Source organism: Lycium ferocissimum, chromosome 3, assembly GCF_029784015.1.
Source record: "Lycium ferocissimum isolate CSIRO_LF1 chromosome 3, AGI_CSIRO_Lferr_CH_V1, whole genome shotgun sequence".
Lineage (NCBI taxonomy): Eukaryota > Viridiplantae > Streptophyta > Magnoliopsida > Solanales > Solanaceae > Lycium > Lycium ferocissimum.
This window is the reverse complement of record NC_081344.1, coordinates 23,276,972-23,301,445: the sequence shown is the minus strand read 5'-3', so window position 1 is coordinate 23,301,445 and position 24,474 is coordinate 23,276,972. Positions and strand designations below refer to the sequence as shown.

Here is a 24,474-nt window from a genome sequence, read left to right as displayed (position 1 = left end):
ATTACCCCCCTGTGGAAAACCAAACAAATGCCCAAACAGTGGATACGCATAAACCAGACAAAACTAAAATTGATGGCGAGGGGCAGTGGCGAACAGTCACCTACCCCAAAAGAAGGAGACCATCTCCTACAAAAGAGCAAACCAACGATCATCAAGCTATGGAGCGGAACAACAACTGGGGACCCAAACGTGGTGAAAAATATAACAATCTTAAAACTTAATGGCTAGAAAAAAGCACATTGCATTTAACTCACACCCCAAAAGCCATTGGTTGGGTGAGAGCTGAAGCGGACCATACTCCTATTAGGAGGGGGGTCACGTGTCCCCCCTAATCTCGGGAATGTCCTGTACATATATAATGTATATACCTTAAAGAATGAATATGTATTTAAAAGGACCTCTGAGAGATATTCATTGCTTTGGTGCATTTGGTTGTTGTGCCCCTTATATAAGACACCTGGGTTCTAGTCTTGCTTTAACACCTTTATTTCTATTTTTTGTTGAGTTTGTTTTGTTTTAGTTCTAAACCTATTTTTGTTTTTTCAATTTTGAAGTTTATACTTTTATACTACTACTTTGAATAACTTAGCATAATTATTAAGTTTTCAAAGAGTTGCACGCCAAACTTTCAAATAATAAGTGACATATTTATATTAAGGCAGTGGTCATTGGTGGGCCTCTTCGTCAAAATTCTGAATCCGCCTGTGATGGGAGCGCCCAAGTTTTATTTAAGTACCCCACCAGTTATGGGAAGTTGGTCACGACTAGGCCCAGCTGCTGTGTCAGATATGGCCTCTGAACCAATGGCGGAAAATACGGAAGCCAAGGTAAGTCCAAAAACTTGACTTCCACCCCACACATCCTATCTTTGGGAAAAGGATGAGTTACAGTAACTCATCCGGAAAAGGATGAGTTACGATAACTCATCGGCAAACATTGATAATAAAGACTATTAAATAGCATGAAATTACACTAATTTGTCATGATTTGCATGTCATTTGAAAATTAACAAGATATCTATCTATATCTATATATAATATAAAGTTAGGCATAGACAAAGTAATGTGACACTTCTCTATGGCCAACTTTCTTATTTATCTTTTTTCTCATTTTTTTGCATTTTATCTCTTTTATTTTAATTTATATGATATTTTAACTCAAAAAACACCTCATTGATTTTCTACATAATGCACCACTATAACACGTAATAACCGTTACTAATCCCCAAAGTCACATCACTGGTACTTAAAAGCCCAAAAGTATGTGGAAACATAAGCTGGCAATTTGCAGGAATGTCCTTTTGGGGTGGTCTTTAATTTTTGTCCATTAACTTATTAGTCTTTAATATTTGCCCTTCGCTTAATACCATGAGGTTTGGAGTTCGAATTCCGGCTCAGTTAAAAAAAAAATCGCAAGGCCGAGTTTTGCAAACTCTGCCTGCAGGTAGAGTATTGTATGGCTGCAGGTTGAGTTTGCAAAACTCTGAAACTCTGCCTGCAGCCTGCAAGTTGCGAGTTTGCGTTCAAAATTCTGCCTGAGGCATAGCAAAGTTAGGCCTCAGACAAAGTTTTGCATGCAAAACTCTACCTTAGGCAGAGTTTCAAACTCTACCTGCAGGTAGAGTTTTGTATGCTTGTAGGTAGAGTTTTGCAACCTCTGCCTACAGGTAGAGTTTTGTATGTCTGCAAGTAGAGTTTGCATTCAAAATTTTGCCGAAGACATGTAAAACTCTGTCTTGCAATCCTAACTTATGCCTTGTAAATTTTTTTTTTATTTCTTTATTGAGCAGGGGTTCGAACCCAGGGCAAAAATTAAAGACCAGTGCTTTTGAAGGGCAATCCGCACAAAAAAATGAACATAAGCAACCAACCAACGTTTGGAATTTACATTGGAGATCTGTATAACTTCCAAAGGTTATTACCTAGATTGTTTGCAATAACCTTTACGCTGCCATTTTATTTGCCATTCCTGAGATTTCTATATGTAGATTCTTGCTCTTTAGTTGTGTATTAATTATGAATTTATGTTTTTATTTTATTTTGAACATTTCTCCGTCTTCCGTCTTTGAGTGTGATTTTTGGGTTTTTTGAATTGCCTTTGGTGTGCATGTGTGGTGCTACTACAGTATTTTCTTTTTTAATTCTTTGGTTTGGATTTATAGAAATGTTAAAAGAAGCTAATCAAGGAAAAGAAAGTGTTTTTTATTTTGTAATTTTGCAGAAGAATGAGATTTTTGCAAGAGAGATTGGAGGAAGAAAACTGCGGATTTGACTGGTGTGGACAGAGAGTAAGGTAAATGAAGAGAGTTTTTTCGTTCTTTGTTTTTGGTGAAATTTTGCTAAAAAGAAAGATGTTGAATAGGGGGACAAAAATCCTAGCATTCTATCTCCGAATTGCTCTTTTAACGATAACCACCGTGAATTTTTAGTCCAGATTCAAGACACAAATTATATATAATATTTATTTTTTGATATATAACAATGAATACGATAGTTGGATCATGGGGTGTGGTATTTTATGAGAAAATTTACAAACTTGCACTTATTTTGCCCCTTCACGTTTTTAAGTCTATCCAACACAACATCCAACTAATGCTAACACAATTAGTTTCTTACAGATGGGAAGTTCATTCTAAAAATTTCGATATTGGATTGCAGGGATGCGGAGGATTAGGGAACATCATACAAAGAGATGTTCAATGTAAGAAGAAGAGAATTAAAAAAAGTAGCACTAATATGCTCCATCAGCCAAAATACGGGTTGAATTAGAAATGCTCACCCATCACTCTGTTTTTCAATACGTGGTGGTGAAATTATAGATAAAGAAGAAAAATATTAGCGGTTCCTCTATTGAACAAGAAGATATAATAAAAGTAAAGGTGAACAAATTTAAGATAAATCAAAGTATTCCACTCTTTTCTGAACAAAAGAGTTTTTATTCGACACTTCAATAGACATTTCAAGACTCCGCTTACGATATCATATTCATTAGATCCAATCACTTATGCTATGTTTATTGATTGAAAAATAATTCTCGAGAATCATAATATATTTCAAGGGATGCGTCTTAATGTGCATTGATTATAATTCTCTAATAAAAAAAACTTGTCACTATTTGCCTTTAAGAAGTTTGTTGAGCATAATGCAAGTAAGCTTCAAATTTTTTAATATTAATTACGAAAATATTTACATAAAAATAGTAGGCTAGATCACTTACATATATTTACTGCCCGAGGACTCTATTACTGTATAACTAAAAAAATGATGCTTTAATCCAGATTTAATTTTCTTTTCATATATATGCATTTTTCCTAATACATATTCTTTTTTATTTTTATGCATGCCCTACTTTATGTATTTGTTTTTGACATTAAAAGATTATCTAATGAATAAATATATCAAAATACTTAAAAACTGATATTTAATAACAAGTACATTAAGAGAGATTTATGTACTAAAGTTATGCTCATACACATAAACATTCTTTCTTTGTTTTATTACTGTATTTCGTAGGTAGACGATATGCTAATGAGAAATGTGTTTCATCCAAGTTTAACTTCTAGTAAATATATATATGATTTTCTTAAATATATAAAAATTAATTATCACATGCGTATACCAATTAGAATGACGTTTACAACCACGCGAAACGCGGCCCATTTCACTAGTATAGAATAAGATAGCACCAAGTCATAACAATCCGCCATGACTTTTAAATAAGCTAATAAAACAAATGGAATGAAAATAATACCAAATCATACCTATCTAGTGTCTACCATAACTTTGCATTTGATATCGTTGATTGAAATTTTAATTAATAAGATGTCTTCCGTGAAACTGTAAACGGAAAAGGGCCAAAATTACCCCTGAACTTTGGGAAATAGTTCATCCATACCCTTCATTATACTATAGGGTCAATTATACCCTTATTGTTATACTATAGTCCAGATACACCCTTATGTTAAACGGTCTGCCATGCGGCATCATCCTAGACGCTCAGCCCATTTTCACGCCCAAATAATTTTTTACCCACCAATTTAACCCAACCCGACCCAGCTATTATTTTTTCGCCCAACCCATTTTCTTTTCTCTTTCTTACTCTCTTCTTCTTCCTCCATGCCCAACTCCTCCATGTCCACAATCTCCGATCCCTCAACCCAGCTCCTCCAATTTCCAAATAGTACCATTTTTCACTTTGAAAACAAAAACTACTTTTCTCAAATACTTCATGGCCAAACGGTCCTGGAAAACATTTTGCAAGAAAACATTTTCCTTCATACCAAACACACCCTTTAATCTCAATCAAACTGGGTCCGTAGTATAAATGAATCATCTATACTTATCATACTTCCAATCAATATAGTTTTCAAATTTGTGAAACTTAATAGATGGAATTTAACATAATTATTACCAAAAAGTTAAGATTGTAAAGATGTACCTTGTCGGGTTTAACATGGATTTTGACGGCATAATCAACAACACGTTTTATGGCTACCATTATCTTCATCATTGTAAGTTGAGACAATTTTGAGCTACACACGCAAGTTGCTACTGGTTTGAAAGTCTATTTTAAGAAACTGAAATAGAGTTGTATAATCCAAGGGGAAGAACTTAAAGCCCATTAATTTTGACCCTTAATCTAGTGGTACGTGTTTGGTAATTTGGATAGGGTTAACTTAAAAAAAAAAAAAAAAAAATGACATGGAGGAGCTGGGGTGAGGGATCGGATATGGTGGACATGGAGGAGTTGGGCATGGAGGAAGAAGAAGGGAGTAAGAAAGAGAAAAGAAAATGAGTTGGGTGAAAAAATTATATCCGAGTCAAGTTGGGTTAAGTTGGTGGGTAAAAAATTATTTGGGGGTGAAAATAGACTGAGCATCTAGGATGATGCCACGTGGCAGACCGTTTAACATAAGGGTATATCTGAATTATAGTATAATGGTAAGGATATAATTAGCCCTATAGTATAACGGTAAGGATATAATTGACCCTATAGTATAACGAAGGGTATGAATGAACCATTTCCCAAAGTTCAGGGGTAATTTTGGCCCTTTTCCAAACTGTAAATAACTAACGTCGTAATCATAACATTTTCAGAGTTACGCCTGAATAAGCAGATTCCTAAATTTGAATGTTTTATGAGAAAATACCAAGCATGTTAGTTTAGCTATATTATCCATATTCAATTAAATTGACCAAACATGAAAGCACTAAGTCATGACACATTCTTGAAACCTCTTGCTACAATTCTTACATCTTCAATATTTTGTAGTTGTATTCTTCTAGGACATGAATTTATATGCGAGGGTTCTTGGTCTCACGGTCGATGCAGAGGTAGGTTACTCTCGAAGAAGACTAGATATTAGGTAATCTAAAAGAGGTATTTCATATAGCTTTTGAAAATATTTACACCACGTACCCCAATATACAATATCATACAACTTTATACCTGAGGGAAATCATTATACATAATATATCAACCTTGTATAGAGTGTATAATAATGTATAAAAGGTGTTTATACACAAATACGGGATAAATCGGGTGTTTATCTATGTGGCGTACATAATTTTCTAAAAATAGACAGCGTAATTTTCCCCTGAAAAGATTCTTCTTAAACTTGAAAAGGTCATTTGCGCTCAAGTTCCTTCCTGAAGAGGGGATAAAATTTAAATACGTACCGGCACCAAATATCCTATTTGTGCAAATGACCCAACACAAAGGAGGAACCATCTAGAGTTGGAAGGAAGAACATAAAAAAAGGATTAAACTGAATACATTGAGATACTGAGATTAGACATTGTATGGAAGAAAACAAAAAATGGATTAAACTGAATACATTGAGATACTGAGATTAGACATACTCATTAATCCATTTGTTTTATTCAGATATGCTGTCCCCATTTCCCACGCTGGAAAATAGAACATATCTCACCAATCTCATAAATTTGAAGTACTACACTGAATTTATGGTCCTGCTTGAAAAACTGTCAAACCAAGAGAACATAATTTACAAGCCTCAAAGCAGAAGTTGCAGAAAGTATAGACCTTGTAATCCAAAAGTTTTAGTAGCTTATGATTAGAGTTCACACACTTCTCTCATCAGAGATAAGAAAGAGGGATGCTGCCCAAAATGGGTTCCAGGACCAACTAAATTTAAGCACTTGGGTTGCTATAAAAGAGGAAAACATGGTTATTTGCTTGGCATATCTTTGCATGCAAAATGTACGCCCAGCTCAATAGGGACTTAAAGGTGTGTAGATAGCAAATGGGGAGGAGGGAAAGCAAGAAGATTAATTTTTTGGCCCATCGTAGCAGCATTTTTCTCCAATTGATGAATTAATTACATGTGGAGACTTGGACCAGAAAAGAAAAAGAACAGATATCCACGAGCAAATACAAGGAATCATACAGTTCTAGTTAGAAGCTCAGCCTTCAAATCCAAGTTTTGCCCAGGAAGGTTCGTTTGCGTGTCAAAAAAATTCCTCTGCCTTGAGCTATAAGAAAGAACGTATAGAACACTCCGCTGATTTTCCTATTTTGGTTTTACAATCTCATCATCTTATACCATTTTGACATTAAATGATCAACTAATTAGCTTTCTGAGTCTCTTTTCAGCCACACTGGCGAACTTATTCTGTGGTTCCAGAACGAGTGCATGTTTGATATCTGGAATATACAAATACACAGTAAATCGATAAATGAACAAACTAAAAGGAAACTAGATGCCCATCTCTGGCGAGGGCGCACCATCCAACCTAAAATTGAAATCTGTAGACCAATTTCACATGTGTCTTTAAGAAACATAGTTCACGTTTAACATGAAAAGATAAAATGGAAAGCAAGTGACGCAAATTCAGAGTCAACGTAATAGTCCCCAAAAAAATATTAGAAAGTGGTTACACAAATATAGTTTTTTTTTTTCCACGCATATCGATATGTATGTATGAGCATGAGTCAAAAGCATTTGGTGCGATTGCACCTACTGCTACTTAGATCTGCTCCGTGATAGACAAGGCATTGGATAATGAAATAGCAGCCGAACCAGAAAACCAGACCCCCTTCCCCCTCAAGCGGCATGGTACAAATCTATATTAAGCTGCCAACTATTAAAACTTACATGAGTTGACTAAATTAAATTCGGTAAATTATATGTAATTAGTTTTTGGAAAGCTCTTAGTGACAGGGAGATATCAATTCTGTGCAAGTAATTTTTTTCTTCCTATGCAAAATGAAATCATAATCTGATGAAGTCTGAACATAAAATTGCACCGCAGAAAGAATGCAAACGAACAGGAAAGATGTGCAACAGACAGACTGACATATAACACCATAACCTCACCTTGAAGAGCCTCTTTATAGAAGAGAAGTGATTCCCTGGCAGCTCCTCGTCTCATATAAGCTTTTACAATCTGCACACGAGAATAAAACATTCCACCCAGTGAGAATATACTTGGACCATAAAAATGAAAATTGAATGCATTGGGGACGGGCATCTGCATTCTCATGCATCAAATAGTGGACCTAAGCTACAAGAGGGAAAAGGTAGAATAATGAGTCTACGCTACATGAGAAATTGTACAATGTGTTACCATTGAACAAAATAAGAGAAATGGTGCAACATTCATATATCTTAATCTTACACAACCCAAACAAATTTCCTTCAGTGAGTTTCTACCACCACTCAATTGTAAAGGTACTTGAAAATTCATTTGTTCTCTGATAAACTTTTGGTACAGATTATGTTATGCTTAGATTACAACATAATACCCACAGGACAAACCGCCAGACAGCAAATAAGAACAGAGGGAATAAAGAGCTTTCTTCCAAACTAACACTCCTTTAAGGTTAATTTTTAAAGAGTTTTTCCCTTAAAAGCCCTGTAGCCCAAAGGGTGAAAAGCCCTTCATCAATATGCCAATATACATGTTTGCCCATAAGTGTCTGAGTACTATTATCCTGAAATAATATTTCAAAACAGTATTATATTGGAGTGCAATTCAGACAAAAAAGTTAAAGCAGTTCATTAATATTAGTTGCAAAATTCCACAAACGAGACGTCTCCTCATACCTTTTTATCAAGTGAAATTGCTTTAGTACAGTCCTCTTCAGCTTGCTGGAAGCTGCAAGTTAAATCATTCGGTAAAGACAAATTTGAACAGAAAATATTGAAGAAGTTGCACTAGTATCACAATTTTTTATTTTTTATTTTTTTTAAAAAAAAATTTACTCAGTTTCAAAAAAAAAAAAAACTAGTATCATAATTTTTAATCATACCATCCCAATTCTAGGTAAGCAGCTGCGCGGTTGCAATAGTATGTGCCGTTGTCGTTCAATTTTATTGCTTCTGTGTAGTAGCTCACAGCCTTGTTAAACTGCTTGCCCTTAAATGCAGCATTTCCCTACATATAACTCATCAAAACACCATGATAAATTAGAGAAGCATCCTAATTGACAGAGCCCATAACTTTCAGAAGATGGTAAATTAAAGACGAATGACTATCCGGCGCGACATTCTTTCATTTCCCATTGGTTAAGTTTCAAGAAGCCTAACACAGTATCAAAAAGATAAAAGGATTGCATATACTGTTACTCAAGACTGAACTTAAAATCGGTAATAGAGAGTAGTAAGCATGCTTGCAAAATTTGCTACAATTATGGTAACCACGTGCCAGTAGCATTTTGAGTAGAAACTGAATGTGACTGGTACGTCTTATTTTTTTTTTTTTTTGATTAAGCACCGGGTGTCCGAGTCTCTTTGAGACCCGACTAATCCCAGGGGTGCACAGGCCCTCGGCAAGGAGTTTCCCGCAAGTGCACCACGGGTAATTCAGGGTTTCCCCAGTCCGATGGCCCTCAGAAATTGTTTGCACCCAGCTGGTTGTGACTGGTACGTCTTATTAGCGAACTCTTCTTCTTTTGGAGGAAAGACCAAGCATGGGAGATGTGGTGGAAGTGCAAAAACTCAGTGAAGACATGAAAAAAATAATGAGGGAGCATTCTGCTTCTCGACCTTACCAAAGAAGACAAGATAACAAGAAGCAAGGATAATTACAATGCCAAAAAAAAAAAAAAAAGGAAGAAAATTTCAAATGTTTAATCAGCCATCTATATTATACTTTCAAGTGCCAATATAGCTCCTCATCAGAGATAATATTGAATTTTCGGTGCTTGCAGCTATAAGGGTGTAATAAGGAGATGGGAATTCAGCTATCAGGTCTTTGCAGCCTTTCAGATTAGTATACAGAATAGAGTGATGCCACAAGAGACCTAATAAACCAACTTAAAGATCTGCAAAAATAATCATGTCAAATAAAACTAAGCAATTTATATTAGAATATTAAAACAAAGTGAAGAATAAAACCTTTTCTTTCAGAAGTTCAGATGCATCAATGCTACCATTGGTATCTGGTAATGGAGATGCGCTTGATTGTATGCTTACTTCCTCTTGAAGAGATGAATACATATCCAAGACAGTGTCAAGTAGAAACTTATCAGTCCCATGAGATGCAATAAATGACAGGGAGATAGGGTAGTTATCATGTTCTCCAAAAGGAATAGCAGCCTGGCATTCAAGACAAGGAACAGAACGTCCACTGTGAATTCACTAAAATATGGAAAGAAAACGGAAGTATGGGAAAACTAAGTACTAAATGATGCCTGAATACTGGAACATCGAATTACCTGACAACATCCTGACATACTGGCAATGCCCAATAAAGCAAATGCTCTATCATGAACTTCAGCAGCTAGACCTTTCCTTGACTTTAATTTTAACGGAGGATCTGCAATCGTCGGCAGAACCAATATGCCATTGTTCTTCAAACAAATGAAGTCAGTCCTTGAGATATAAATTCCATGAAAGGATACCACAAACATTGATAACAATGTAAAGATTTTCTGACTGAGTATGTTCTCCTTAATAAATTTCAAACTGAAGAGATTGTAATTTTACATTCAACTTCTAGAAACAAATTATTTTATGTGATGTAGTCAAGCAGTTGAATATAACATATAACTCATTATTAGAATTTGCGTAGAAGTTTCTTAGAGAGGTAAAACAATAAATCATTGTATAACTTTAACATGCCATCTCACTAATTTATAAAATCTGTTTTACATGCCATTTGATATACAGATAGAATAACGCGGGGATGAAGGATGGACAATAATACATTTGAATTGTTATACAAGGTACCATATAATTGGGGATTAAAAAGGAAATAACTAACAAGGCAGGGTTACTGATACCACCATTCGTGCAATACTTATCCTCAATTTGAGGGATACGACAAAACATGAGTTTTATGTACCCTTTTTTCCTAGGTAACAACCAAAGACCCACTACCAATACTATATGCAATATGACTTTTATTGCCAACCAAATGCATCCTAAATTGTTTTGCATTATGTGTGCGCCAAACATTTTAGGACAATCCAAAAAACAAACATGTTACATAAAAAGGGGATGCAAGACTAGGTATATATTGCATCAGACATTTTTGAAGTAGACATGGTAAACTTTTCAAAACTGTTCTCTTGACATTTGTACCGAAGTTGTGTGAAAATTTAAGTGGTATTGACGAAGATGAGACGAAGCTAACGGTAGCTGCCACCAATGGAATGGTAATCCTAACCCCCAACCCCAAACAAAAAACAAAACGGAAGGTAGGAGAAGACAACAATAGGGGAAGGAATCATAACAGAAAAGGGATAACTTCATTTTTTTATTTAAGGCTGTCGAAAGGTACCTTCAAAAGATTCTGCATGGCAACTCGCATCTCAGTCCTAACTTTGTAAAGAACTTTGATGTTCTCGGGAGCCGAGGTAACTTCTCCAGCAATGTGATTGGAGACTTGAGAACCTAACCTCGGTTTCACAGCCTTCATCCATTCTTCATAATTCGTCTTAAACTCATACCTGAGAAAAATTAAGCATCAGAGATACTGTCACAGGGAAATCATTGCCTCGACTAAATCAGAATTTTGAACAAGACAAGATAGGATGAAGATGAGAAAACCAGAGATAGCACATATGTAGTTATTGAGCGAGTCTATAAATCAAGTTTAGAAAATCATGGGATATAATACACTAAAAAAGCATCCACAGCGAACCATATAAAGCATCTTTATCAGGAAAAGCAACAAAGTAAAGAGTAGATTAAATGCCCCTTTTTATTCAAAAATAAATCCAGTTAAATATTCTCCCACCGCTACCTGCTATCATCCACAATCAGCAGCAGCTTGCACATGGCTGCTCTACTACTAAAAGGGCAAAATACAGCTGTGAAACTACCAATTTTTTTTTTTTTTAACTATCACATAAACAAACACCAGTTTCACTCATGATGGTGCAACCCAATGCAGGAGGCCAAATGAAACACTGAGGGTCGGAAGAGCTTGCAGAAAGTGATTGGATATTTCACTGCAGGGAGATTTTTGAGAATCCAGTAGATATGACACTCAAAGTCTCTGAAACCAATCCCTTTTTTTTGTTTTGATGATGGTACATTTCATTAAAAAACATCAGCGCAAAGTTTGTGCTGATAAAAGAAAGAGAGAATACAATCTTCAGATGAAACAAAATACAAAAATCCCCCTAATCAACAAAAACTTACAGGGATTATATGACATCGAGTATGGATTCACTATCATTTACAGGACATCCTTTACTCCAAAAATAGAAAAGGCAATATACAATTCAATTTTATTCTCATTCTCAAAACACTTGGAATTTCTTTCCTTCTAGACCGTCCATTAAATACATGCTGCGATGGTCTGTCACCATTTCTTTTGGTTGACACCATCAACTACTCCACTCCAAACGCTCTAAGAGTCTATTGTCTTCTCTGGCATAGACCAATTCATTTTTAACCAATTCTGGTGCATACTAAATTATAAAACACTAAGATACTACACATAGCAGGACACATTGTCAGACAAGAAACATGAAAGTGGAAAGCAAATAAAAGTAGCTTAAAAGGTCATATCACTTTTTAGTAAAAAAAAAAAAATCAGCCTAGTCCAATATTCAAAGAATGGCATGTGCATGACCTTTGAAGAAGAACCATCACAGAGGAGAGAGCTCGCAGAGCAGACATCCCATTCTGATGGATGATTGATTGTTCAATGAAACCTTTCAAGCTGGGCACATTTGATGCAATATACTGCCCAAGGTTCAGATGTTTGGGTGTCTGGTCTGTGCAAATACAAGAAAAATGAGAAGCGATACAAAAAATTAGGGTACCAGCATCTGGCTCCCAAATGAGTGCATCGAAGAATTATGATATAAATTAGGAAAAAAAAAAAAAAAAGAGAGTAAACTGCAACTTACATCCAGATAATTTTTCTATTACTTTGGTGACAACATACACTGTCTTCTGCTTCGGTACCTTACACAGCTGAAAAAGATCATCAGCTATAACAAAGCATCTTGCCCTTTTAGGTTCAACTGATGGTATCTGAAGTAACACATGTCCAACTCGATGCAGCACAGATGGATCACGCGCTAACCATCCTGAAAAAGGGATTGCCACCAAAAAGAATCGATAACTGATTTAATGCCTAGCAGGAATACCGAAAAGCCCAAAGAGATGTTATGTATATTTTACAATACTGACCATCTTAAATTTTCAATTAATCGAAGTACAGAAGCAAAAAATTTCACCTCTACCATCAATACATTTAGCCAGGGCATGTATAAGTTATGACACGACCCAAATAGGCCTCACTCACGGGTAACTGAGCAACTCCACCCGTTGCTTTTACAGAAATTCCTTCTTGTATCAACAAGTTGTGGAACATATCTTTGTTCTCAGTATCTTTGATTAGTTTGGTGTTTTTTCTTATTAACCAATGAAATACCTGTAGTTTAGTACATAATAAATTGTCCATTCTTAGTTCTTTTTAATGAATGATCTGATCGCAACTTCGATAATGGAATTCAAAGGGATCAAATATGAAAGGTACTTTAAATCATAGAACTGTAACTAATATACAATAGCCGTATACAAGCTTGACTGACCTGTAGACTCTGATATAATCTGCTTCTTACTGCAATAGTCCCCCAACCCTCTTCTGTTCATGCCTTTATTTTAAATATGTTTGCTGCTAACATGTCTAGTACAGAAAGTCAGAAACGGCACATAATTGCAAACTTGCAATATCTCTCAGGGCACCAGGAAGTATGAGTCCCACCAACCCTCAGTGTTCTTCTGCATATTTGTTTCATTCCGCTAATCTTGCCCTAGCCCTGACCTATTTGTTTGAATCACTATCTTTTGCACACCCTGCTTCTTTAAGCACTTGCAATGCACACTTGGCCGAAAGTTGGAGGAAAGGGATAGTCGAGGTGCGAAATGGACCAATTATGAGGTACAAGTGATGGAAATTTCCCCTCACCCTCTGCGGTAATTTGCATGCCTAAAAAACTGTCTTACCTCTCAAACTTGTCCCAACTCACATATAATTCTTCCATCAAACTGAGGTTAGCATGGCTCGGTTTCTCAAAGACAAATTCTCATTTCATCCCTCGAATAGTGTCCCAAATATCCAGAAACCTGCGGTCTTTATGTTTCAGGTACATCCAAGTGAAAGAAAGGACTTCACAAAAATGGAGAGAACTAAGAAATCCAGTCATGCCGTCTGGCTCTAAGAAATTTGGCGTGCCCATGTTTCACCAAAAACTAAGCAGGGATATACAGTTGAATTTAAGCTTAACTACAATGTCCTTCTTGTCTTCGAAAAACTTGGGCATATCTTTCCTTCCAAAGCACCCACCATACAGCTGGGAGGATGGAGTTCCATGTTTAGGAAGAAGATTTGATCAAACCTTTTTATGCCAGATAAGTAAAAAATTTAGAGACAATTATATTTACCTGTTCAGAAAGAAAACCTTAGAGACAAAACTTAAGATCTTAATGCTCTTGCGATAGAAATGTTTCCAAGTCCTTATAAAAAGAATCTCATTTCCTTTAATTCATAATATTTCTATATTCCTCAGGAAGCTACCTAATTTTAGATTGCACCAGTTAAACACTTGCCTTAATACTAATTAAGCAGTTGGTAGTTCCCTTATAGAGGTATCAAGCTGCTAAGTCACACTATGAAAGTGTGGGAAAGGGTGGTGGAGATGAGGGTGAGGAGAGGTGTGTCTATTTCAGAGAATCAGTTTGGATTCATGTCGGGGCGCTCGACTACAGAAGCCATTCATATTGTAAGGAGATTGGTGGAGCAGTATAGGGAGCGGAAGAGGGACTTGCACATGGTATTCATTGACCTATAAAAGGCTTACGACAAAGTACCAAGAGAGGTCCTATGGAGATGCTTGGAGGCTAAAGGTGTACCTGTGGTGTATATTAGAGCGATAAAGGACATGTATGATGGAGCTAAGACCAGAGTAAGGACGGTAGGAGGAGACTCGGAGCACTTCTCGATTCGATGGGGTTGCGTCGGGGATCGGCCTCTAAGCCGTTTCTATTCGCCTTGGTGATGGATGAATTGACGCGACAAATACAAGGTGAGTTGCCTTGGTGTATGTTGTTTGCGGATGACATAGTCTTGATTAACGAGACTCGCGGCGGAGTTAACGCTAATTTGGGGGTCGGGAGACGGACGTTGGAGTCTAAAGGATTTAAATTGAGTAGGACCAAGACGAATACTTGGAGTGCGAGGTTCGGTGGCGTACCGCGTAAGAGGTGACGAGTGAGGCTTGGTACCCGAACCATCCAAAAGAAAGGAAGTTTCAAGTATCTTGGGTCTATTATACGGGGAGATGGGGATATCGACGATGATGTTTCACATCGTATTGGTGCGGGGGTGGATGAAATGGAGGCTCGGCTTCCGAGTCTTTGTGTGTGATAAGAAAGTGCCACCAAAACTTAAAGGCAAGTTATACAAAGTAGTGGTTAGACCGACTTTATTGTACGGGGCGGAGTGTTTGCCAGTCAAGAACTCCCACGTTCAGAAGATGAAAGTCGCGAAAATGCGAATGCTGCGATGGATGTGTGGGCACACTAGGAGGGATAGAATCAGGAATGAAGATATTCGGGACAAGGTGGGAGTGGCATCGGTGGAGAACAAGATGCGGGAAGCGAGGCTGAGATGGTTTGGGCATGTGAAGAGGAGAGACACAGATGCTCTAGTGTGGAGGTGTGAGAGGTTGGCTATGGACAGTTTCAGGAGAGGTAAAGGGAGGCCGAAGAAGTATTGGAAAGAGGTAATTAGACAGGACATGGCGCAGTTTCAGCTTACCGAGGATATGACCTTAGATAGGAGGTTGTGGAGGACTCAGATTAGGATAAAAGGCTAGGCTGCTTATCCTTTCATCCTAGTAGTTGTAGTTTTGCTCATTAGTTTATTGCCATTTGATTTCTGCTTATATTTGTTGGGCCTTGTACTTTGATTATCTTATTTATCTATGGTAGCTAATGCTCCTTTCTTTCCGGACGTTCTATCATGACTTTCTCGCTTTTGTTATTCCTCGTTTTCATATTGTTTTTGATATGCTTGTCCCTATCTGACTTTTTGTCTTGTTTTCTCTCTTGAGCTGAGGGTCTTTCGGAAACAGCCTCCCTACCTTTCAAGGTGGGGGTAAGGTCTGCGTACACTTTACCCTCCCCAGACCCCACATTGTGGGATTCTACTGGGCATGTTGTTGTTGGTGGTGGTGTTGTAGTTCCCTTATACTTCAAATATAACCTACTTAATCAAGACAATAGGTTGTCGTGTCAGCTAGTTGTGTTCGTGCAAAGTATCAGAAATTGGAATTGTAGGTTGTCGTGCCAATTAATTTTGTGGCCATGAAAAGTATCAAAAATTGGAGTTGGATCGGGCCTTGAATGGTAATGAAGGAAATAGGCAGAAGTTCCTTTTTATCCCATTCAGCATTAAAAAGCTTCCAAATTTTGTTTCAACATTTTCTGGTGCTGTTCTAATATGAAAAAAGTGAAGAACTTTCTATTATCCTGGTTCCACTAACGTATTTTGCAACAAAAAATTAAGGCCTTCTCCTAGGAGACTTTTTCTACCTCTTGATTAAATGTTTACTTAACAACTTCAGATATAGAATTTAGCCTCTCCAGACATTTTTTGCATTAGTCACAAAGCAAATACTATGGTAATCGTCTAGAGAAAAGAAAATCATACATACCAATACTGTCCAAACTTTGTGATACAGGCAGAACACCAATAGTTGATACGGCTCCATGCGACGGCCTAAACCCAAGGACACCGCAAAATGCTGCTGGTACTCTAATGCACCCAGCTGTATCGGTACCTGCCATATATCAGCCTTTGTAACCATCTAACATTCTGAATCTGAAGTCTATTTTCTTTTACACTATTTTCTTTTACAAATTAATACCACTCCAGTTTAGTTAAACGGAAGCCTGCCAACCACTTAAAACTCAAATCTCTAATTCCATCATGTTCATACTTCGCAGATATCTAAGATGAGGAAAACAGAATTCCATGTTAAATTTATCCAAAAGTGGAAGATAAAAAGGAAAGAGAAGAGAAAAAGGGAGGCAACAAAGAGGAGGCCTAGACTATAGCAGGAATATTTCTTTTTTTAAGACAATGGTTCCAAACCAGCTTGCACGCAACTCGACTATTCCACCGGGTACCTGCTACCTCCCACCAAGTACCCGGTAACTTTGCCACCAAGGCATAGCAGAAGGGAAGAGTCACTGAGTATTTTTTGCCTGGATTTGAACCTGAAACCTCATGGTTCTTCTCTCACTTCACTAACCACTGGGCACACGCAAACACCCTTGATGACTACAACATGAAAATATCTTCACCTCCAACATATTCGTGAATACAGTAACTTCATAATCATACTTTAAACCATTTTAGCAAAAACAAACAGACACAAGAAACAGAAGAGGAAACTTTGAATCAGCGATTTTCAATAACTGGCATTTAAATTGTGAAACTCCATACCTAAAGCAAAATCAACAACTTCAGCTGCAACAACAACAGCTGAACCACTGGATGAGCCACCTGGAATATGAGATGGCAATTTTGGATTGCTTGGAGTACCGTAGTGCACATTCTCTCCAGTAACCCTGAAACATTCCAGCAGAGACATCAATTCTCTTCACCGAACTCACATTGCTTCAAACACAAATTGTCTTCCTCAGCCAAAAGAAACACAGAGGGAAGAAAGAGAGTGTAGCAACAAATTATAGCCATGCATATAGCTGAAATCGTACTACTTCTATCCCAATTCTTTTGCCACTCTTTCCATTTCGAGAAATTCTAGAATGTGACCATTCCATGGAAAGAGAAATTCTAGAATGTGTGGCACCATTCCGTTTCTATACAACTTCACAATCTTTCTTTTCATAATCGATAAATCATGAGAGCTACTGGCGCAAAATTAGAAATTCAGTGGATGATAGGCTTGCCCCTCTACCCTTCTCCACTACCAAGCTTTTGTTGCATCAGGGTTCGAAACTATGATGTGTGCCTAACTCACGCATTACTTGTTGTACTCTTACCACTAGCCCAACGCCCCGACGCCACAGCTTTCACAACTTTTAAGAATTCAAATTCATTAACTATTCAATATTTGAAACTTGATGCTATATTCTCTCTATAGAACTATTTTTCAAGATTGCCTTAGTGTTTATTCCAGTAGATATTAGGTATATAATTAAAATTAACTTTTAAAGCTCCGTGTACAATCAAATATTGTCATATAAAATGTGACATAGGAATTTGCTGCCAAAGAATACATAGAAACAAAGCGAAAGATACCCAAGTCCAAATTCGTCCATGATGGTCTTCCCAACACAAGTAGCACCATTCTTCAGAAGAGCAGTCACAACCATGGCTGTCTTTGTAGCCACCTCATGCGTCCGTTTCCACTCTGGACTACCAAAACCCGTCACATATTCCTTGACATCAATACTACAACAGTGCAAGTACAAAAGAACAACAAAAAGAAATTAGAATCAATTCCACGTCCAGAAATGCACTATTAAAGCAAAAAATGTTAGTCCAATAGAACAAAATGTTTTACTTTTCTTACACGGTTAGTCTGTTAAATGTCCAATAATATGAAGTCTGGGGTGTGTTTGGTATGGAGGAAAATATTTTCTGAACGATGTTTTCCAATTTCCCATGTTTAGTTGGTCAAAATGTTTTAGAAAACATTTCTCTAGAAAAACAAGTTCCTTAGAAATAAGAAAAATTACTTCTCTAATGGAAATAGGGAAAAACAAGTTCCATAAGTCATAAGTGATATTCCAAGTCCATTGTCTTCTCCCCACCCACCCAACACCCCCAAACCCTGACGTTGACCATCCCACCCCCCGCCACCAAAACCCCATTCCCCACCCTGATATTTGGTATTTTTCTAGATTGCATATAAATTTTCTAGGGATAATATTTCTTGCTTACTGACCGAACACTAGAAAATACTCCCTCCGGTCCATTTTTCTTGTCATGTTTTTTTTTCCACACCCCTTAAGAAAAACATTAAATAGAGGATAATTTGACAAAATTGTCCTTTTTTATTACTCCTCTCAATTTAATACTACTCTCCTTTTCACCATATTACTATCGCTCCATATTTATGAGTAAGGGTAACGGTGGAACAAACAACTAATTATACCTTGATTCTTTAAAATGACAACTATTTTGGACCATCTATTTTTAGTGAGGACGACAATTAAGATGGACCAAAGGGAGTAAGTAAGAAAATCAATTGTTTTCTTGGAAAACATTTTCCATGGAAAATAACTTCCATCATACCACACACACCCTTAGGGCCCGTTTGGCCATGAGAATTTTTCATTTTTTTCCGGGAAATTATTTCACTTTATTTGGAAACCAGCGTTTGGCCATGAAAATTTCAAATACAACTTGAAGTTGTATTTGTATTTGGAAAACAACTAAAACCTTGTTTTCACTTTTTTTTTCATTTTTTTCACTTTCAATACATTCAAACAATCAAATATTTTTTGCAAAAACTATAACCAAACACAACTCCATCTTCAACTCCAACTCCAAAATTCCAAGTAAAGTAAAATAATATTTGGTTTTCATGGCCAAACGCCTACTTAATCCTTCCAAAACCAAAACACTCACAATACAAGCACAACATAAGAACAACAACAACATACCCAGTGAAATCCCACCAACTGGGGTCTGGGACGGTAGAGTGTACACAGACCTTACCTCTACCAAACACACCCTTAATCCTTCCAAAACCAAAACTCTCACAAAACAAGCACAACATTAGAACAAAACATTAAAAAAATGCTTTTAAATTCAAACACCAAATTTGTAAGGAACACTTAGAAAAAAGCAAGGAATCACTTATTGTCCAGGAAAACATTTTCTGGGAAAACAATTTCCTTCATACCAAACACACCCTTAATCCTTCCAAAAACCAAAACTCTCACAAAGCAAGCACAACATAAGAAAAAAAAACTGGTTTTTTTTTTTATTCAAACACCAAATTTTTAAGGAACATTAGAAATCTTCAAAGAAAAATTTTTCCATGGAAAACATTTGACATTTCACATCATACCAAACACACCCTTAATCCTTCCAAAACCAAAACACTCACAAATCAAGCACAACATAAGCGCAAAACAAAAACAAAAACAGTTTTATTAATTCAAAAGCCAAATTTAAATAAGAGGCCTGCGACTCACTTGTCTTTAATGGCAAATGTGAGACCAGAAAGGGAAAGTGGAGCAGCTGGAGGAGGTGGTTGAGGAAACGGAAGCAACTCAACGCGTTCAATAAAGGCGCCATAATCTTCTTTTATTGACTTTCTTGATTTCAATCGTCGCCGTTGAACTTCAGCTAAGATCAATATTCCAGCAACTCCAACACCGATCATGACACAGAGTTTGGGATTAGAGACATTGAGTTTTGATAGTTTTGTCATTAAGGTTGATTTTGAGGTTTTGGAAAGGGTTTAAGGAACAGAGGAAAATGGTAGTAGGTTGGGTTTGAGGGAAGAGGACACAGAAATGGGGTTTAAGAGAGGCAAGTATGTAGAACTTTCCACGTGCCTCTGCGCGTTTTGCTCACGCTCGGATCTTCCTTTTTTCACAAGAAACAAGAAAATATGTCACACTTGGAAGTTATGATCTAAAATAAATCATGGATATTTGTGTGATTGTACATCATTGGTAAAAGAGAAATTTTCAGTTAAATTAATTCCAAATATGGAAATGCATCATTTTTTTTTAACAGACTAAAAAGAAAAGTGTATCTCATAACAGGAAGTACAAAAAAAGAAAAGAGTGAGGGGTCGTTTGGCAGCTAGTTAGAGTTATATAGGTATTATTAATACACGGATTAGTTATGAGAAAATTTATGTATTATTTTATGCAAGTATTAATTATGCAGAGTTTATTTATTCATGTACTAATTATTTTACCTATTGCCCTGCATAAAATAATTCATATATTCCCTCATAACTTAAACATATATTAGTTATGCAGTTTTCTAAATAGCAAACCAAACACTATACTAATATTATACATGAACTAGTAAAAAGGTTCGCGCTTCGCGCAGTTGTGAAATATAGTTTCTCTTAAAATTGTAAAAATTGAATATAAAAAATTTATCATAAATAAGTAATTAAAGATATATACTTTATGCCTGCATTTAGTTTAAAACATTTGTTTCAACCAAGAAAAATAACATGCTAACAAATATAAAAGCGATAAATTTATTAAAAAGAACTCTATTTCTCTCTCTGAGTACAGTACTGCATTTGCCTGCTACCAATTGTCTCTCTGAGAAAATTAGTACGAACAAAAGGGATATGAATAATTCCTTGACCTCTCACGATTTATGGCTGAAGCAAATTAAATATATTAATTGCAAAACAACTGTGGATGACTAGACAGTTGCACTTGAATAATCCATTAGCCTTTACATTCTATATTCATATTGTAGATTTATAGAGATTATTTATTACTTTTTAATTGCACCATTATGATTGTTGCGAAAGGAAGAAATGATTAACATCTATTTAACAGAAAAAATGAAAAGGGATGCTAAAAGAAAAAAGACAAACCACTTTCTTGAGCCAAAGAGAGGTGCCACTTCACTTTTTCTGCACCTCTCTTTGGCTCAAGAGTGATTTATCTTTTTTCTCTTTTTTTTGCCTTTTCTTTTAATTAATAGAGAATTATTGAAAACATATATATTTATTCGAAAAATAAAGTATAACTAGATATTTTTTGTCGTGTAAAAGAAAATGATTTGATCAAATATTTCTTCATTATTTACTATAAAACTATTACAATAGTTATAACAGGTAAAGTGGAAAATGTTTTTGCACATCAAATTTCATATACATTCTCTCTATATGCTTTTGATCATTTTCTTTAACTGATTTCAGTTCAACTCCCAACTAAACCAACACAATAATTTTTAATAGCTCAAAATCTAACCCAACAAAGACCAAAAAGTAGTAATACACTGAGAAACGTTCAAGTGCCTTTGTTTTGTTGTAAATGCATATTCGGAACATTTGAAATTAAATTGCTTCAACCTAATTTGATGGTTCCCGTCTAATCCTGAAATGAGAAAGCAACATCCTAAACTTTAAAGAAATTAACTGGTATATTGATCAATTAAGAAAACTCATACTAAATGAGTTAAGAGAACAAAGTAAGGGAAAAAACACAAAAATGAGAATAAAATCATGTACAAAGCGAAGTTCAAGGAGAAAAATAAATAAAAATATGGGTCATTTCATGATGGTGAGATGACTAAAAAATTTGCTGAAAGATTTTGCTATGAAAAATTTGCAGAAAAATATAATTGGCTTTGTTTCTATACCTCTATCGTCTCACTGTTAACCAATTCCATTATTGTTTCTCTTCAAGAGATGATATTCAAGAAAAATTTTGATTAGAGTTTTCATGCTTCATACTCTGCCAAATTCCATGTAAAAAAAAAAGAGAAGATTCAATACATAATTACATGAAATAAAACACCAATCAAAAGATGAAGAATCAGCACCTTCGAGTATTTCTCAAGGACAATAAACTTCTTTTCTAATATTGTTTAAGAAGTCAGCCAATGGAAGTTCGAATGCTCAACTTTCCCCTACAAACGCTTTTAACGAAACCCAAATAAGACATTAAGAATTTTCCAATCATATATGGAGAAATTATTCGATATATAATTATTGAAAATCGAAATTCCTAATGTTCGAATATAAATGATTAAAAAAATAACAACCACGCATGCCATACATGTTTACACTGTATACGACACCTCCATTTTGGATTTGAGATCTAGTGTTCGCTCGCGGCATTCCCTAGAAACACAGTCCGTCAACAATGAGTATTGTCAACACCCATTTACAAAGACCAAAATAAAGATCTGATTTTTGAGTTCAAAAACTTCAAATTAGTATATATACAACCCACTTATACGTTATAGCCTTTTAGGTAAAGGAATAACGAAAGGAATTAATGATATTAATTTGAAAGGAAATGCTGGCTGTTTTAGTTTGCTACATCACGTTCTTTCCTTCTTCATTTAGTACAGGTGAAAATGAAAAGTTAGAAGTTAAGGAAAAGAACAATGGTCTTGTTAACTTATTTTCTTAGATGTCTTCCACATTAATTGAGCAATGTATTTAGAAAAAAATAGAGAAAAGGCCAAAAAAAGGAGAAAAAAGATAAATGCCAATAGAGGTCATAGAGAGGTGCCACATAGGATTGTCTATGTCTAGCTTTATATTATATATAGATTACTCACCTCATACTAGCTATCAAATACAGTACTACTAATGCAGGACTTTAATACATGAATATCTTACTCTGTCAGCTACCAAACGACCCTTGAGTGATTTATTGATTGTGGAATGGTGTTTGAATAGGCCTATATTCGTCGGTCCCAAAGTGTCATTTTAGAAAAGAAAAAAAAAGAATTTATCCCAAAATAAGTGTCATTTTAGGAATTCAAGACAAAAATTAGCAAGTATTTTCAACTATGTCCTTACCATTAAAGAAAGGGTGAAAATCATTTACACCCCCCAACTAGCAAATACGCTTTGAAAATCAAACTACCCCTCAATTTTAAACAATAGTCATTCTCCCCCTTTTATCCTAATTGACTTTTTCAAATGCCTATTTTACCCTTACATTATCAACTTTTGTCATCTTTTTTTTTACTTCTTTAAAATCATGATATTTTTCAATTTTTTAATTTATGCAAAAATTTCTTATAAAAAAATATATTATCTCCTAGATGAAGAAAAAAGTAAGAAATACTAATTGAGTATATAAGTTAATGATGTTCTATAATAAAATAAATTAGCAAAATAAACAAAAAATTAATTTTATTAAAAATAATCAAAACTTTAATATTTGCTTATACAAGTGAAATATAACAGGTCATAATAACTTTATAAATATATTTCTATGCAGGTAATGCAAAAACAATTAAAAATAGAGGCAAATTTTTAAAAATTATTTATTTATATTGTAAATGAATTTTATTATAATTTAAGAAATATTCCATTTGTGACAACCAAAACTTGTTTATTTATATAAACAACAGAGAATAAAAGAGAACTGAAACTTAAATATACACACATGCATGTACATACATATATACATACTTACTACATATAATATTGAAATAACAATCATAAGAAATAGCATTAGATTTTGTCACAAATTCATAAAAGTATTATGTTACTTAAATGTTAATGAACTTAAATAAGTATCTACAAATACCTAAGATTACAAAAAAAAAAAATCATAAATAATATAAATATGTATTACATAAATGGAGGATTGAAAAAAATAAGGGTGAAATAATCATTGTATTAGATAAAGGGGGAAGTGATGAGATTCCTAAAATCAAAACTCTAGAAATCAAACCCAAACTAAAATGTGGAAATCAAACTAGAAGAATTGGAGATGAGAAAGAAAGAAGATAGAAGCAAGACCCTATGAGTAATGATTCTACGGATAAACTTCGGTATATGAAATTAACCCTAGAACCTATACTATTTGAATTCAAGGAATTACCCAAATGAAATTCCAAAATGAGCAACTCAATATGAACTCAATGGAAAAGGATTCAATTAGCAACTAAGAAATCACACTTAGTCAACCAAATCAACTATCATTAATGTCTACTAAACAAACTCTCAAAACATATAAGTTTTCATCAATATTCAAGCTCAGTGCAAATGAAAGACTAAGGGGTCTATTTATACTAATTATCATTACAACAGAGGCCTAAAAGTGGCCACGAATTGCAGTTTTGCTAGAATAGGCAATAATTAGATCATTGTTTCAGTAAATGATGCGGAAAAGGGTACGGTAGTGACATTGATCCACAAGCAGCTAAGAAAACTCTTGAAATAGTGGAAGCCCATCCTTGGGTGAGGATCTATTATCTCTCTACCCAGCTCCTCGTGTAGCAGCCAAGAACAAGAGTGCTACAACACTCAGTGTTACATCTCGGGAAT

General features: G+C 35.4%; 1 protein-coding gene and 1 long non-coding RNA gene across 2 annotated transcripts; one reads left to right on the top strand and one right to left on the bottom strand.

The window, feature by feature from the left end:
* Positions 1-1,885: 1,885 nt before the first annotated feature.
* LOC132051047 (uncharacterized) lies at positions 1,886-2,834 on the top strand. The gene is made up of 2 exons (XR_009413549.1): positions 1,886-2,292; positions 2,658-2,834. It is a non-coding gene; the product is annotated as an uncharacterized LOC132051047 (long non-coding RNA).
* A 3,206-nt stretch (positions 2,835-6,040) lies between these two features.
* On the bottom strand, positions 6,041-19,985 carry LOC132050061 (outer envelope protein 64, mitochondrial). The gene is made up of 13 exons (XM_059441097.1): positions 19,667-19,985; positions 17,760-17,912; positions 16,941-17,065; positions 16,147-16,272; positions 12,331-12,513; positions 12,051-12,195; positions 10,749-10,917; positions 9,682-9,816; positions 9,362-9,562; positions 8,275-8,399; positions 8,069-8,120; positions 7,340-7,409; positions 6,041-6,666 (listed from the first exon to the last, which is right to left on the bottom strand). The coding sequence occupies exons 1-13, from the start codon at positions 19,903-19,905 to the stop codon at positions 6,584-6,586; spliced, it is 1,806 nt and encodes a 601-aa protein (XP_059297080.1). The 5' UTR covers positions 19,906-19,985; the 3' UTR covers positions 6,041-6,583.
* Between the last annotated feature and the right edge of the window lie 4,489 nt (positions 19,986-24,474).